This window comes from Crocodylus siamensis, chromosome 2 (genome assembly GCF_052110815.1).
Source record: "Crocodylus siamensis isolate JL-2025a chromosome 2, ASM5211081v1, whole genome shotgun sequence".
Classification (NCBI taxonomy): domain Eukaryota; kingdom Metazoa; phylum Chordata; order Crocodylia; family Crocodylidae; genus Crocodylus; species Crocodylus siamensis.
The window spans coordinates 188,789,220-188,806,197 of NC_143396.1; the positions used below are offsets into that span (position 1 = coordinate 188,789,220).

Consider the following 16,978-nt stretch of genomic DNA (forward strand, 5'->3'; position numbering starts at 1 on the left):
AATGAGTGCCTCTCTGTGGCCATAGTAAATGCAGGAAGGCATGATATTTCTTCTGTGGTCCACAGTCTATGAGAAAAGTAGAAGTTGCTATCCAGTCCATGGTCCACAAGAATTATGGTATTCACACTATCAGCTTAAAGGACAGAAAACTGGAGAAATGTTGCCATGCTTCTCATTGCAAAGATAATCTTTGAGGACTGGGGTCAGGTCCGAAGTCCATCCTTTTTTTCAGGCAAGCTCATACACACATGCTAAACTTTGACTGTAATGTTAAGGCCCTTTGAAACTAATGCTTTCCTGAATAGAGGTCCTAGAGCTAGAAATGTATATTGTTTAAACTTTTTATTTTTTCAAATAGTATAAAAAGTGGTCACTCAGTAAGGAAAGCACTAGTGAGGGGGGTTTCATACAAAATATATAGAAAACAATACCAGAGGATTCTGGGCAAGATTTGACTTTGTTTTAGAAGCTGTCCTTTAAAAGTTAATTTTACAACTAAGAAAAAAATCTACCAACTCCTCTTCACTCCCCAAGTGTAGTTAGTGGGAAGTGATGCATCTTAAGCATTAGTTTTCTACCTCTGCCACTTGCCCTGTATTTGGCATTTTCAGTATTAATGCTGTGTATTCAAAATGGCCCTAAACATAATGTGTTGTAATGTTTCAAACCACACCTCTCGCAAGATTTAGACATCTATGGCTGGCAGTTCTGCACGGGCTTTCAAATCTAATTCATGCAGCTGCAAGCTTCAGAAATAGCAATGTAGCTTCAGGCTCTTACTCCTTAGATCAAAGGAAAGTTGATGTGATGGTGGGCAGTTGGTCCTTTAAAAGTTTTGTATACTTAGTTTTTTAGTTCATAATACCACAATGTTGTATCCTGTTCTGATTAATCCACATTTTAGTTTCAGTAAATGGTGCTTGATCTGAATGCATGAGCATTATTAAAAATGTTTAGAATGGCTTTAGAGAACTGGCTAGTCATTGAATGTAGGTCATTTGATAAGCTGATAGCAAACCACTGAATTCTAATTACAAGCTGGATCGTCATCATAAAAAAAAACCTCTAATTTTTTTTTAAAAAGACACAGCTGCAAATATAGGACAGAGTTGCTGGGCTTGCAAATTAACTATTTAAAGGGCTTTTTCCTCCCAGCAGGGACTCTGCTGTCTGGGTTAAACATAGAATGCTTAAAGATGGTGGAAACAGGGATTAATGTGCTGCCTTTCACCTGAGTCTTGCTCTTCTCCCTCAGGGAGTGAGTGGTCACTGCCTCCATTATTTCTAATGTCTTATTCACAATGTTCTGTAATGCTTGGCAAATGGATTGCTGCCAGTGAATGTATGACTAGCACTAGTCACTTGATAAAGACTGTAAGTTGATCCAGGAGTTGGAACAAAATAGATCTTATTGTCCCATCTGATCATACACACTTCTAAAACATTTCTGTATAACTTTAATACTGGAGCTCTCCAGAGTTAAGGAAAGAAAGCAGTTAATGAGCTCCTCAGACACTTGGTGTGTTGTAAATTTGACACTATTTATAGATTCCTATGCTGTGGAAGAGGAGATGTGGGTTTGCAAATTACATTTTAAGCTAGTAGAGCTGAATTCTTCCTGCCTTATTTAGTCATAGTGTCTCATTGAGGTCAATAGAGCTGCTACATGTATAAGGGGGGAAGAACTTTCCCTATAGCTTAGGGGTTTGGAGTGTATTTATATCTTGTATGATAGGGGTTCCTGGGATGTCAGGAGTGTAATTGGGCTTCATCTCTTTTATGGATTTTGGGAGTTTACCCAGGACGTTAAATCAATCTTATGGACAAGCCAGATTTCTTGTAGGCTCCATGCAATGTGTATCTTTTCCAAAAGGAGAAGCTTCTTTTTGTTTCTCATTTAGCAAAGATGAAGAGCTGGATAGAGTCAGATATGTCCTACAGGATGGTCTCTTGGGAGCTCTAGCAAAAGCAGCCAACTATTCTGAATTTCAGGATGATGTCCTGGCATTCCAAAAGCATCCCCGAAATAGGACTTTTGGCCAAAACTTGGAAAATTGGTCTAAAATGAGCCCAACTGCCCCCCTCCCTCCCCCACAGTTTCTGTGTCCTGAAATCTGCCAAAAGACCAAACTAATTCACCCAGGTGAAGCTCTACATGAACGTGGCTGTGCTGCTTCTAGTTTGGTGTTAGCTGTGAATTTGATGCCCAGAGTTGCTTGTTTTAGTTGTAGGACCATATTTAGGTGTAAACCATCTCATAGCTTCAATGACTTAAATGGGGCTATGATATTTTGCAAAATTTGAAGATTTGATCCTTAAAGATCTTGCTGTACCGCTCACAGGAGGGCTGTTTCTTTGAATATAGTTCATAAAGACAATTTCTTTTAATATGTTAAAACCAAGGAAAGTGTCACTGAATTTCTATATTTCACTTAAGAGCTTATGATGGCTAGAAGAATAAATTGTTGTATATGTAGATTTAACAGATTACAGTCCTCAGATGCTATCAGGCAACAGTTTATTATAAGTGGTGAACCTTTTTACTGGGAAAGTCACTGTAATAGTATGAATTATGTTGCCATTCATAATGACAACTGTCTTGCACTGGAATTTCTATAGAATGATTTAATATGTAAGCTTTAAAAAGAGAGGATTTTTTTACTTTAACTGGATATATACATCTACATAAAACAAGGAGCCAAATTTGATAGCACTACATAGGTAAGTTTAGGTAAGTTTTCTGAAGTTAAATTTTCAGACGATGCCCTGCATTTAGTTTTATACTGGGGCAGTAGAAAATTTGAAGGAAACAGTTATAAATTATCTTACATTGTTAAGATAGATCAAGTGGCATGAACTATGATCAGCACTGACACAGGCTTCATTACAAGGAAATGTGCTTACAGATGCTTAATAGTATTTTGGTTGTATTTTTGGCCTTGTGCATAGCAACTGAAACACTTTAGGAGTGGAAGAAAACAGAGAAGATGAAAATAAAGTTTAAAAAACTTCCTAACCTTAGCAAATCTTCCATTTGAGCAGTCTCTTATTTAATTTCTTTTCTTCATGAACTCTCTGAGATATCAACCAAGCCTTAAACTCTGCTGTGTCTGCTTTTTCCTACATGGCTTCATAGAGTTCTCATTTCTCTCTCTCTCTCTCTCTCATTTTTTGGTCTGTTTCTCCTTTTGGTGTGGGGTGCCCTGACTTTCTCAAGCAGTTCAGGAGGCCGAGCAGGAAGATGTAAAGGTGGTAGCAGATGCTCAAGCTCCAAAATCGACTAAAAAAACCAAGGCAGCAGCTGCAAGCTGTCAAACTGGCAGCACCAGAAAGGAGAAAAAGGGGAAACACAAAGGTTAGCTGCATGATACCAAATATCAAATGTTGAATTTAATGGCAAGATGCTTCTGTATGTTCAAAGTTTCTTTAAATTATTTTAACCTTGTGACAGCTGAATATTGTTTAAATGCATATTGTAAAAATGCATGCATTGGATTGGAAAATTTGCTTGGCTTGTTTCTAGCTCAGCACATTGCACACATGAAAGTGGAGGGGGGGACGAGACTTGTTAACCAGATCTTCTCGCAGAGCCACATAGAATATTACCAGTGACAAATAGGGGAGGAGAATATATTAATGCAGCATTTTGCATAGAAGTTCTAGGCAATTATCTGCTGAGAGCAATTATTTTTCATATGTTCTTATATCGTCTGTATTTATGGTGCCTCAGAGCAGCCATGCTTCAAATGAACAAATATGTATCCAAACTGACCCTGAGTTTTAAAAATTACACTAACTCAGGCTGAAATCCTGGCCCCATTGAAGTTAATAGAAGTTTTGCTGTTAGCTTTGGTGTGGTTCTAAAATTACAGCTTCAGAGGCACCAGATCAATGTGTAAATAAAAATCTTTATGACATGATTTTGGGTGCTAGTAAGTAGACGCATACAGTCTCTATTCTGAAAATAAATACTCATCATAGTGACAAAAGAATTACGAGAAATGGAATTACTGCCAGTGTTAGATGTAATAGCTGAACTACAAGAAGATAGATGGAGCAAGTGGGATGAAGTAATTGAATGCTCTCTAAGTGATTTGTTTTTATACCAGAATGAATATACCTTTACTCTGAAGGCAGATCCAAAGCCCGCTCAAATCAATAAGTGTCTTTCCATTGATTTCAGTGGACTTCAGGTCAGGTCATTATGGCTGCCTATAGACATACTCGGCGGTAGGAGGGAGGGGGTTTTAATTGGAACAATTCTGGAACGGTCGCTCTAATTAAAATTTCACCATCACATGTATTAAGCTCCTGTGCATTTAAAAATGGCCACAGGATGCTTTATCTAAATCTCTTCCAACTAGGTTTAGCTAAAGCTCCCCTGCGGCTATTTTAAGACATGATGGAGGTGACGCTGGAGCGTTCTAATTAGCATGCAGAGCAGATGATTAATCTGACTAGAACGCTCTGACGTTCTAATTAGAACACAAACAAGCACATGTTGAGGCAGCCGAAATCCCTATTTATCTGGACTCTGTGCTGTTCTCTCATACATGTAACTTTCTGTCCTTTACAGTTAGGTAAAATGTGTGTGTTTGCGTGGTCAAGAATGCTGTTTATATATTATACGATTAGAACCTGGACAGATGTAACATTTGAAATGCTTCAAAGAGCAAGTAGACAGGCATGCAGACTTAAGGCATGTTCTAAAAATGGCCAAAGCACTCCCTGAATCAAAAAGCAACTTCTTTGAAGCACTTCATTTCACTTATAGGAGATTACTTGGTCCTCCTGTATCCCATAGTGCTCTGCTCTCCCATTCCTTTCCATTCTCAGAGGGAGGGAAGGGGACAGCAGAGCATGCAGCCAGTGTGAGATCTGTGTACATGGCTGTCCTCGTAATCCCTTGACCCCAAGAGCCACGTAAGGAAATGTATGGAATCTGGAACCAGGCGACCAGAGGCTGAGCACACAGGAGAGCGCTCACTGACTGTCTGTCCCTATCTCTTCCCTTCCCCATCTCCTTCTGCCTTCCCACTCTGAACCCTGGAGAAGAGGAGTAGAGCTAAAGAACTGAATAATCTATTGTTTCTTCTGGCTGGAGAGCATGTTGCTTCATACTGTTACAGAAATTCTGTAGCATTTTGGTTTGTGACAGAGGGCAATTGGGAGCTATACATCTGTCCATGGTCTAAAGTTCTCTGAATTTGAAGTGCCCCAAACTGAAGTGGTATTTGAAGCACTTCATATGAATGTTTGTCCAGGGCCTGAGTTAAGATCATGATACTGGGGCTCCTTCCCCTGTACAGACCTTACAGCATCAGAGCCTGCAGTAACAAATGATATTTAATCATGGCTGCTTACAGACATGGGGGCAGAAAACAGTGCTTTATTTTAAGTTTGGTGAGCCCCAGCACCGTGCGCAGTGCATGTCTATAAGAGGCATCATATTAGTTGAACCTGACTCACCCAACATCTGTATAGGTCAGGCATGTTTAAGGGCTTTTTGGTACCTTTATCTAATAGCTGATTGAATCAGTTTTAGATAAAGGCATCAAAAAGCTCTGCTGACGTGCCCAATCTATACAGACACTGCATAGCTGGGTCAAACTAATACGCTGCCTCTTCTGGTAAAGTGCTGTTTTGTTTTGTTTTTCATGTCTGTCAGTGCCCTAAGGGCCTACTTCTGCAGCTGTTCTGTTTGTGTCAGTAGCTTTGACTCCAAAGGAACACCTGGGTTGGAATGGCTGTGGAGTCTGCCCCCTAGCTAATTACATTTTTTTGTAAAAATTACTGTTAAGCATATGTGCTTTAAAGAAGAGCATCCTTAAGCTGATCTGAATTTAAAACTATTGGATATTAAAAAAGAAAACTGGGAACATGGATTTCAGATGAAAAAAAAAAACAATTTAAAGGTAGAAATCTGGATACCAAGTCTTACCTTGAAGCAAATTTTACTGGTGAGTAAAACTAAAAAAAAAAAATTGATGTTTGTAATAGAAGTGCTGACACAGGCGGTACCCAAGCATTGCACATGGTAGTACTTAAATCATTTTTACCATATAATCACATAAATTCTGTTTAAACTCTCTTTAGACTGAATACAATAGCCATTTTATCTTGTATGGGACTTCATACTATATTGTGAACAAAAGGTAAAATATCGCTTTAATTTTAACAAATTTACATGTAGTTGGGATTTGTATAGCACTCGAGTACATATACGTGGCTGCATTATACATTCATCTGTGCTGTCTTACTCGACTGTTTTGGCTGTCTGAGTGAAATCCTAGCACCACTAAAGTCCATGACAGTTTGGATGTTGACTTCACTAGGGACACCTGTCACAATGAGGGGCCAAGCCTGGTTGAGGTTCTTGGGCCTTATTGCATTGCAAATAATTTGTTTAATTTGTGGTTTAAAGTGTGCCCTGTAAATCTTGCAGTACGTTGTATTGGTGAATATGTCCACTGGGGTCCTATTTTCTGGCTAGATGTCTCAGTCAGCAAACATTTTTGGGTGGCACAGTTGCATCCTGATCTCTATATGCCGAGTAAGGAGGGATTTATCATATTTAACCTTTTATTATCTCAGTATTGGCTAGACAGTAATGTTATTTTTTCATTCTAAGGATCCTGCTGCTTTGTTTTAAAGAAAGACTTTTAAAGAGCGACATTCCCAAATAGGCTCTTTGACACATTTTAGCAGAGATTCAAATTGTTATTGACTGATTAATAATAATCATGTTTAACTAAGTATATTACTTTAAATTGGATTATAATGTGAATGTGACTGTGTAGGAACGGCATCCTCCTACTCTTTTGAACTATTCCTTATATGTTTTGTTAATTATATCAAAGAACACGTTTTGTTTGATAAAATATTACCTATCTTTCATCTCATAGAACCAGTGCATTTAAAAAAGAGTCAACTGGACTTTAATTTGGTTCTGCATCATTTTTTAAAATTGTTAGCTGAATTCTGATTGAAGACTCTTTCATTGTTGTTGAACCTGTGTGAAACATAAGGATCTAACATGACTTTTAGATCCTATACTGATATTACAGGGCTGACTGATAGAAACAACAAACAAACATGTAAATGAAGCAAATGTGAGGGATCACTTGGTATCTCATGGTAACATTTTTGTAAAGGTGTGATAATTTTATAATTACTTTTAAGCTTTGTAGAATAATGCTCGGTTGCTAGTTATTTCAAAAAGCTGAAGGTGAAAATGTGTCTTTAGAGTGACATTAAGCACATCAATTGGCAGCAAATTCTAAAAATCACAATAAGTGAGTTATCTTCATACTAAAGGTGAAGCAAGATTATCATCTTAGGGCTGATTTTCACAAACGCCTGCTTTGATATATTGGGCACTAATTATATATATGATCATATATATGATCATATATATATATTTTACCACCCGTGAAAGTAGACGGTCCTTAGGTGCAAGGACTTTTTATAACAAGAGGCATGATTCAGTGGTTAGGGCAGAAGCTTGGGTAAAGGCCGTTCTAGGTTCTATTCCCAGTATTGTTGCTGTGGGTATATCTATACCGTCTTCATGCTGTACCTGGATGCTGTTGTTTTAAACAATCCTGAGCATATAACCAAGCTGGAACACTCTCAGGGCTCCTCTAAGCAAGCTATGTTGCCTTATTTCTGGGACTGGTATAAGCAAGCTGATGTGTGTGCTTCTTTTCAGTGTCCCTTAGGGTCTGAATATGCTACCACTGGGTTATCCCAGTGACGTAGTCACTTGTGTCCCTTCTCTAACTAAAAAAATGAGGATATTTCATTGGAGTTGTTGTAAGGCCAAGTTTATGTTTGTATTGGGCTCAGAGATCTTCAGATGAAAACTGTTATGAACCTGTCAGTTGTTGTTTTATCCTGATAGTTTGTTAAATTATTTTGCTTCAATTTAATATATCCAGCATCAATACATTTGGTAAACTGCTGTATTCACAATTGTCCTAGGAGTTGCTGGTAGTTTTTGCATAGCCTGGTTTGTTTTGTAGGGGATGTCACTATTATGGCCTGAAGTGTGTGCTTACTAAAAAGTTAAATAATAGTTGTGGAAATCAGCAGTTGCCAAAAACATTTCTCTGTGTTAGTATGACTTTTAACCCAGATGCTGTAAAACTCTGCTAGTGCATGAGAACCAGAAACTGAAACTAGCTGGTATGACTGTCCAAACTATGCAAGTGGGACTTGATCATGTAAACAGCTAACAGCTCCTAGAATTTGTTTTTAGTCCTCCTAATGCCTGCCAGAGCTGGGAGTACTGATTCCAGGGTTTGATTGGTTTCTTTTGGGATTGACCCCATAATAAACAAAAAGCTCATAGGTGAAGAAAACCAAAAAAGTATCTTTCCCCCACCCAAGCAGGGAGCGCTGGCTGAGGGGGTGCACCAGCTCTCTCAGGCGGGGTGCACATGCACCCCCTATATGTTGCCACTGGGGTCTGGGGCAGACATTGCATAAACCAGTTTGACCCAAATCAGTTAAGTCTGAACAGAATGGTCCTTTTCCACTGCAAGATTTGCTTCTTGTTAGCTCACTCACCTCAAGTCACCTCCACTGGGACTTGAACCTAAATTGCCCACATGGTAGGCAGGAACACTGCCACACAGCCACTACTGGTGGCTACTACAGTCAACCAGGGTCATCTCAAACCGGTTTCAGCCAATTTCAAACTGGTTTTATGTGCACTGAACATCTGTTCTGTTACAGGTTTAAACCAGTTTCTGAACACTTAAACTGGTTTGTGTAATGTCTGTCCCTAGCCAGGGAGAGAGTCTCCACAGCAGCTCGGAGTAAACTGTTCTTGCAGGCAAGTAGAGGTCACGTTATATGGAAAAGCACTGAATCTACAGTTGTGTTGAGCTAATATCCAGGAACAGGTCGGGCAAGAATTTGAGTCGTCTATGGCCAGTATTCAAATCCCTGGATAGAGTTGTAGGACCGGAAAGGGTTTCAGAGTGTGAGTCTGCCTGAAGGTTAGGGACATGGATTGTAGTTCCTACAATTAGGTCCCTATAAGAAGTCTTCAGAATCTGGCTTTGTGGAGGGTGGGGTGGGTTGTGGAAGTTAATTACATTTTAAAATTTCTTTCTTCTGTTATCTCAAGTGATGTTAGATTGGAAAAAAAGATGTTTTTTTCTTTTTAGGCTGTTATTCCAGGAGTCAGCTTTTGGAGTTGGTTACACTTGACTTGTCTTATTCATTTCTTGGGAATTAATTTGCCTCACAAATTGTAACCCCACTGTGTCCCTTTAGTCAGTGGGATGCATGCTGGAAAAGGTGCGAGTTTACATTTATACTCTAAAATAACATATTTAAAAAGGTTTCCCCTGGTGTTTAACTGAAGTAAAGATTAAGTTTCTGAGCATGGCTGTGTTCTTTGTACTAAAAATAAATAAATAAATAAAAAGCAGACTAGATTTTATGAATAATCAGCTAATTCAGAACTAAAACCTTTGCATTATACATGAGCATCTCTTGAAGCTTTGTTGTAATGATTGTACTTTGGGTCTTAGATGTGTAATGCTTTTCTAAGTGGCTCCACAGATGATGAAGCTATGATCAGAACAATGAGATAAAAATGAGCATGAGGGAAATATTATGCTTAATGAGCTTGCACTGACACAAAGAAAGAGAAGCAGCCATAGGATTTGGATAATTGCTCATGTATGGCTGATTGTCATTCCCAAGTTCAGGGGCAACAAATTTGTACTAGTGCCCCATTCAGGGAGGTCTGATTAGTGTGCCTTATACTGTAGCTGTTAGGGTCTTCTTACTGACCTGTATTACTTAACAGGTATCAAGTCCTTTAAAAAAAAAAAAAAAGCAAATTCACTGCTTGCATTTAGCAGTAACATAGCTGTCTGGTTAGCCTGACAAGTTTGGTAGTTTGGCATCTGAATACAAGCTTCTGAGTCAGCAGTTAACTATTGTACATAAAGTAGAGTTTGAAAAAAATTATAATTTATGGCCCTTTAAAATTGCCTTACGCTGTATTTCCAGTTAAAACACCGAATCACGTTCTGGCTTTCTTTATGTCTTGAGCAATCTACATGCTGCCAACGGCATATGGATTGGGGTAGAATTTGTCTCAGTATGTGCATTTCATCTTCAGTATTGCTTAGGTAGTCACACATGGAAGAATAATCAGAATAAGCATGTCAAATACACCAGTTAGCCATGAAAAAATCATATTATACAATATAATCACACCTGTAAATATAGGAACAAAGCAAATTGTAGCTTGTGCAAGCCTCTATCAGATACATCTATTACCATATTTTTCAGAACTGAGATTTCTGGAAGTATACATACACATTGTGTGTCTTTTCAAATAGAAGCTACCATGGCAAGTGGTTGAAATAAGCCAGGTAAGATGTTTGTTTTTTCTAGGAGAAACCAAGCTAGGAGAAAAATGAACAACTGACCCCTGGCCTAACTCTAAGAAAAGCTCTTACGGAGTAAGTGGGCTTTGTGATTTGACACCCACAAATCCTAGGATTTTTATAAAGATTTTGCAAATTAAATTTACAATGTGGAGGTGTTTCATTGCCAAAATAAACAACACCCTTCTTATTTTCCTGTTGTCTTTTATGTTCAGAGTATTTAGCATATTGCAGCATTATCTGCTGCTTTTGTAACAGCCCCTGAGCAGAGGAATGAGTTTTTTCCAGGTATAATTCTGTCTGTGCACGTCTGATTCAACGCCTTTCTATTAGGGTCATTATTTTGCTTCTTGGCTTGACTTGTTTTATTTTTGCTGCTTCCCTTTCTTTCCTTTTTATTCATATATTTGGAATAGCCCATCCTGCCCCTCTTTTGTCCATAACAAAGCATGCCTTAAAGCAGGTTGATTAGGAAGGCCCTGGAATTTGTTGCAGAAGTAGCACAAGTTTTCAACATAGCATATCCTTGTTTAAGAGGAGAAGCTGAGTTAATTTTGAGCTGCTTTAAGTTGGCTCCATTCTACATAACAGCTGGGGCAGTAGGAGGAACAAATGAACATTAAGAAAAATCCTTTTATTTCTGAGTACTAGAACCCTCTCTAAATTGCCCTTTGGCCACCTATGAACATGACTGTAAGGAGGTCATTAATGGTCTCTGTTACCATTCCAAAGACTCCTTAGCATATAGATTATGAAACGACAGGCACTGTTGCAGAAGTCCTAATCTTGTCAAAAGCAAATCACTGAAGCACCAGAAGATGGTATTCCTAAACTCATTTTAGTGGAATTTTTCTAAGCCAAATATTGTGCTCATTGGATGAAAAAAGGCCTAGTAAAATAGGCGAATTTTGAATCAATGGTTCAGAAAATTCTGGCCCTAGAATATATTTTCAAATGTTACAGCGAGCCTAAAAATTAACCAACACTTTGTTTTACTCTTAGTTGATTTTTGAAAGTCCCCCTTAGCTGAACTCTTCCATATACAAGGTTTTATCTCACTGCCATTTTTTTTTTTAACAACTGAATTATAAATTCCTAAAAGACATGTTCTAAAGCAAGACCCTTTGATATAACTTATTAGTATATCTTAGTGAATAGTTACTCTGAATTGGAGCAGTTTTTAAATATTGATTTTTATATAGATATGTACATTGGTAAAATCTTCAACATTATTTTATAACAGCACCAGAAGTAAATTTTATTCTAAATGGAGCATCTCCTTGACAAACGGGATTCAAGAAAGATACGATTGTTATCTGGTCTGTTTAACTTAAAATGTGGATCACTTGAGATAAATGCAGAGCTGTGGTTTGTGAATGAAATCCTTTAAGGCCTGAGGATTCTTTTTGTTCTGATTTGAGTTTAATAAAAGTAGATTTTTTTTTCTTAAGGATACACTCAAAATGGTCTCTTTGATTTTTGAAACAGGCCAGCATTCCTTTGTAGTATTATGCTGCCATTTTCAAGTCAGAGAGAGCAAGCTGCTTTCTAGTGCTCCAGAATAGTAATATGCAGCTGCAGTGCCAGTACTAACCTCCTGAATCTTGTACATGCTGATGAGATTTCCAGATCCAACCATCTCCTTTCTGAAGCCTGCTTTTAAAAAAAAAAGTCCCACCCTTTTAAAGCACTGTTTCAACATCATTGCTGTCAGCAGTTTTCTAAAAGAAGGATGATTTTGTTGTTAAATGCACTAGGCTGGAACTTGATAAATCTGTGTTTAGTTATCTACTCTATCACAGACTTCTTGCCTGACCTTGGGCATGTTCTCAGACTTTATTCAGCAAAGTGCTTAAGCATGTGCTTAAAGTTTAGTAAATGAATAGTCCCATTGATTTAAATGAAACAGCTCACATGCTGATTTGTAAGCCCATGCCTGTGTGCTTTTCTAGAGCAGGACCTGAATTTCTTTAAGGTGCTTCAATGTCCCATCTGTTAGCAGATCCAGGATTTGGTAAAGAGGGGTTTGGGAATAGATAAACTGCCAAGGTGGCTGTATCCCCATTTCCAGCCTGTTCCCCCCATCCCTCTTATGTGGGTAGACCACACCATGGGAACCTCTGGGGACTTTTTAAAGTTCCAAAATCAGCTAAGCATCCCTGCCCTCCCTTCTATGGGCAGAGGTATACCTTCCCTTCCATCCTCTCCTCTTCCAGTTGCTGCTGCTTTCTCTGCTGTCCTGGGGGAAGCTTCTGAGCTTCTCCTGCCTACTTTAGCTGGGCCAGGGCCTGGGCTCAGGTGGGAACAGTGGCAGCTGCAATGTGGAAGGGGTGGGCTCCACCACACTGTCTTGTTCCCCACCAGAAGCAGGTGTGGGAAGCTGTTGCTGCTGTCACTGCTGTAGGTGAGCCCAGCCCCCCTTGCAGCCCAGCTGGAGCATGCAGGAGCAGCTTTGATGATTCCCCTGCCCCTGGGACAGCAGGCAAAGCAGCCATGGAAGTCAGGGATTGGAGGAAAGGGAGGGGAAGGGATATGCCTCTGAGCATGGAAGGGAAGGGGGTATGTTCTTCCATTTGGGGGACGTTTTAAAATCCCCAGAGGCTCCAGCAGCACAGGTCAGTTTGAAAGAGGGGTGCAGTTATGTCAATGCTACCCCTCTGGATCCACCCTGACGATAATATTGCCTCCCCCCCACATGCCCTTGTTTGTACTGAATTTCATCTGCCAACATACTGCCCAATCACTTAGTTTGGTTAATTCCCTCTGTAGTGCCCTACAGCCTGCTTTAGATTTGCTTCCTGAGTTAGTTCATGAACATCCTATGAAGAAATTACTTTAGTAAAACCAATTCTTTTATGCTAATTGAGAGACAGTGTGGGGGGGGGAGGAGTTCCAGTTGTTTGATTAACCTTTTCTTGCATTTAGTAAAATAATTTCTGCATCTTTCTTTTCCATAGTGCTGTACTATTTTTTGTACATCTAAGAGACAAGAGTGCACAATATTCACTTGAAGCTTTTTTGCAACAAAATACTTAAGTACATAAACACACATTTGATTCTGTTGTACACAAAACCCCAGGATATGGATCTTTGTATAATTTATAGTAAGCAAGTACTAGAGCGATCATTTTGGAAAATTGATTTATTGTGCTTATATCCCTGATATGCTTCTGCCTAGTCATTCACATCCTATGGTATCTGACAACATATTAAGTAGTTTGCTAGTTGCTATCACATGTTGAGTTGCAATTTATTCAGGTTTAATTAGCACAATATGTGGGATAGTTTTCCTGTATGCTATTGTCAGATAGCTATCCATCTCCATATTTCCGTTAGTACTTGTGAACATTTTTACCAGCTGGCTTAACGTTGCTTGGTTGTGGACATTTTGCTTTTTTTAACTATGGTTTTGATAAGAACATTAAGTGCCATACTGGGTCAAACTAATGGTCCATCTAGGCCAGTGTCTTGTCTCTGACAGTGGCAGAAGTGGATGCTATCCAGGGGGAGCACTGAACTGGATGTCTCTAGACTGATCCATCCTCTGTTTCGTAACTTCCCTGGCATCCATCATTTATTGGATTAGAGATGCCAAAAGAAACATCTCCAAACACAGTTCAATAGCCATTAATAGGCCACAGAATCTTAGCAAATTAGGGTTGGCAGGGACTGCAGAAGATCATCTAGTCCAACCCTCTGCTCAAAGCAGGACCAGCCCCAACTAGATCATTCCAACCAAGGCTTTGTCTGGTCGGGTGTAACAGGAACCCTTGCCCTGTTACTGGAGAGTGGCATGTACCCTCTTTGTAGCACAGGCACAGACAACCAGCAGCCCTGTGGTCAAGTCAGCTGGCAGGAGAGTCATGTGACCAGAAGGGGGCAGGGCTTTAGGTATATACAAGTCAGAGCCAGAGCCAGAACAGGGAGTCATCTGGGAAGCAGCAAGGGGAGGAAGCTATGCTGTGAGCTGGCTGCTACTGATGACTGCTGGGCAGGAAGCCTTGGGAAAGCAACCCAAGGGGTCTGACACAAGCATAGTAGGAAGCTGGTGGGCTGGGGGATATGTGTTGCTGTCAGATGGCATAACTTTGTGTGTGGGTTTTAACAGATGATTTGTGGAAGGGACAAAGGGTGGCTTGGAAATGCTATTAGTGCCTGAGGCACATGTGTCAGGGGTCAAGCTCAAGGTGCAGACTTGGGCCAGAGCATCCAGAGCCCAGTGAAGGGCAGAGCTTGGGGCTCAAAATGTCTGGGGTCTGAGAAGGGTGGAGATTGCTCATGATGGGGGCCCAGACAGCTGAAGCAGGATCAGAAATCAGAGATGAGCAGGTCTGGAGTCCAGAAGCCAGATCCAGAACAGTGAGTCTTAGCTAAGGACTCAGAGAAAGTAGATGTGCAGAAGCTGAAGCCCCAACAAGGGGAGGAGTCTAACAGGGATGAGGGAGCCTCTATGGGGCATCACAATGTCCCTCAGGCACCTAATCTGTTACACCAGGTCTTAAAAACCTCCAATGATAGAGATTCCATAGTCTGGGTAATCTGTTCCAGGGCTTTACTACCCTCCTTGTGAGTCTTTCCCAATATCTAACCTAAAACTTCTCTTGCTACAACTTGAGACCATTCCTCCTTGTTCTGTCATCTGCCACCACTAGGAATAGACTAGTGCTATCCTCTTTGGAACCACTTTTCAGGTAGTTGAAGACTGCCACCAAATCTTCCCTCAGTCTTCTCTTCTGCAGACCAAATAAACCCAGTTCCCTCAGCCTCTCCTCAAGTCATGTCCCCAGCCCCACCCCCAAAACCATTTTTGTTGCCCTCTGCTAGACTCTCTCCAATTTGTCCATACCCTTTCTGGGGGGGCCCCAAAACTGAACACAGTACTCCAGATATGGCCTCACCAGTGCAGAATAGAGGGGAATAATTACTTGCTTCAGTATGCTGGCAACACTCCTACTAATGCAGCCCAATATACAATTTGCCTTCTTTACAAGAAGAGCACACTGTTGGCTCATATTTAGCTTGTTGTCTACTGTAACCCGCAGGTCCTTTTCTGCAGAGCTGCTGCTTAGTCAGTTGGTGCGCAAGCTGTACTGGTGCATGGGATTGTTCTGTCCCAAGTGCAGGACTTTATTCATGTCTTTATTGAACTGCATGAGGTTTCTTTTGATCCAGTTTGTCTAGGTGTTTCCAAATCCTAGCCCTATCCTCCAGCATATTCACTACTCTCCCCCCTCCCTCCACACTCCCTCACCCCACTTGGTGTCATCTGCGAACTGCACTCCTTCCTATATCCCAGGTTGCTGGTGAAGATATTGAACAAAATCAGACCCAAGCCCAACCCTGGAGCACTCTACTTGATAGCAGCTGTCAACTTGACATTGAATCTTTGGATTACTACCCTTTGAACTCAACAATCCAGCCAGTTTTCTATCCACCTTACAGTCCATTCATCCAACCCAGACTTCTTAGGAATGGATTCCTCAAGGATCTGCTCTGTGATTTTTCCAGGGACTGAGGTGAGACTGACTGGTCTGTAGTTCCCCAGACCCTCCTCCTTCCCTTTCTTAAAAAGATGGGTACTATATTTGGCCTTTTCCAATCATCTGGGACCTCCCCCAATCTCCCGTGAGTTTTCAAAGATGATGGCCAGTGGCTCTGCAGTCAACACCCTTGGATGCATCCTGTCTGGCCCCATGGATTTGTACATGTTCAGGTTTTCTAAATAGTTCCTAACCTATTCTTTTGCCACTGTCAGCTGCTCACATCCTCCCCAAACTGTGCTGCCATGTAGTCCAAGAGCTGACCTTGCCTGTAAAGACTGAGGTAAAAAGGGCATCAAGTACTTCAGCCTTTTCTGCATCCTCTGTCACAAGGTTGCCTCCCCCATTCAGTAGAAGGATCCACACTTTGCTTGATCTTTGCCTTGTTGCCAACATATTTGTAGAAAGCCCTCATGTTACCTTTCATGTCCCTTGCTAGCTGCAACTCCAGTTGTGCTTTGGCTTCCTCAATTTCATCCCTTCAAACCTGATTAATACTCTTACATTCCTCCCTAGTCATTTGTCTAAGTTTCCACTTATGACCTTTTTGTGTTTTAGCTCATTGTAGCTCATTGCTAAGCCAAGCTCATATTCTGCCATGCTTGCCAGTCTTCCTGCATATCAGGATGGTTGGTAAGATCCCTCAGTAAGGTTTCCTTAAACTAAAACTAGCTCTCCTGGACTCCTTTCATCCCTTGGACTGGCCTCTCAGGGCAACCTGCCCACCAGTTCCCTTAGTGAGTCAAAGTCTGCTTTTCTGAAGTAAAGGGTCCTTACTCTGCTGCTCTCCTTCCTTCCTTTCCTCAGGATCCTGGACTAAATCATCTCACAGTCATTGGTGTCCAGGCTCCCATCCACTTCTACATCCACCACCAGTTCTTCCCAGTTTGAGAGCAGTAGGTCAAGAAGAGCATGGCCCCTAGTTAGCTTCGCCAGCATTTGCACCAGAAGTCATCCCCAGTACTGTCCAAAAGAGTTCCTGGGTTGCCTGTGCACTGCTGTACAGCAGAAGTCAGGGTGATT

At 40.6% G+C, this 16,978-nt stretch overlaps 1 protein-coding gene across 4 annotated transcripts in view; it reads left to right on the plus strand.

Annotated features, from left to right (window-relative positions):
* TUB (TUB bipartite transcription factor) overlaps positions 1 to 16,978 on the plus strand; it is a 115,550-nt gene that overhangs the window by 69,006 nt on the left and 29,566 nt on the right. For 2 of the 4 annotated variants that reach the window (XM_090032633.1, XM_090032634.1), the window contains exon 4: positions 3,221 to 3,355. The exons of 1 other annotated variant lie outside the window; for it this stretch is intronic. In XM_090032633.1, the coding sequence (XP_089888759.1) occupies positions 3,221 to 3,355 (135 nt within the window). Of the gene's footprint in view, positions 1 to 3,217; positions 3,356 to 16,978 lie in introns of all 4 variants that reach the window. One more of the 4 variants, XM_090032632.1, reaches the window with a different exon arrangement.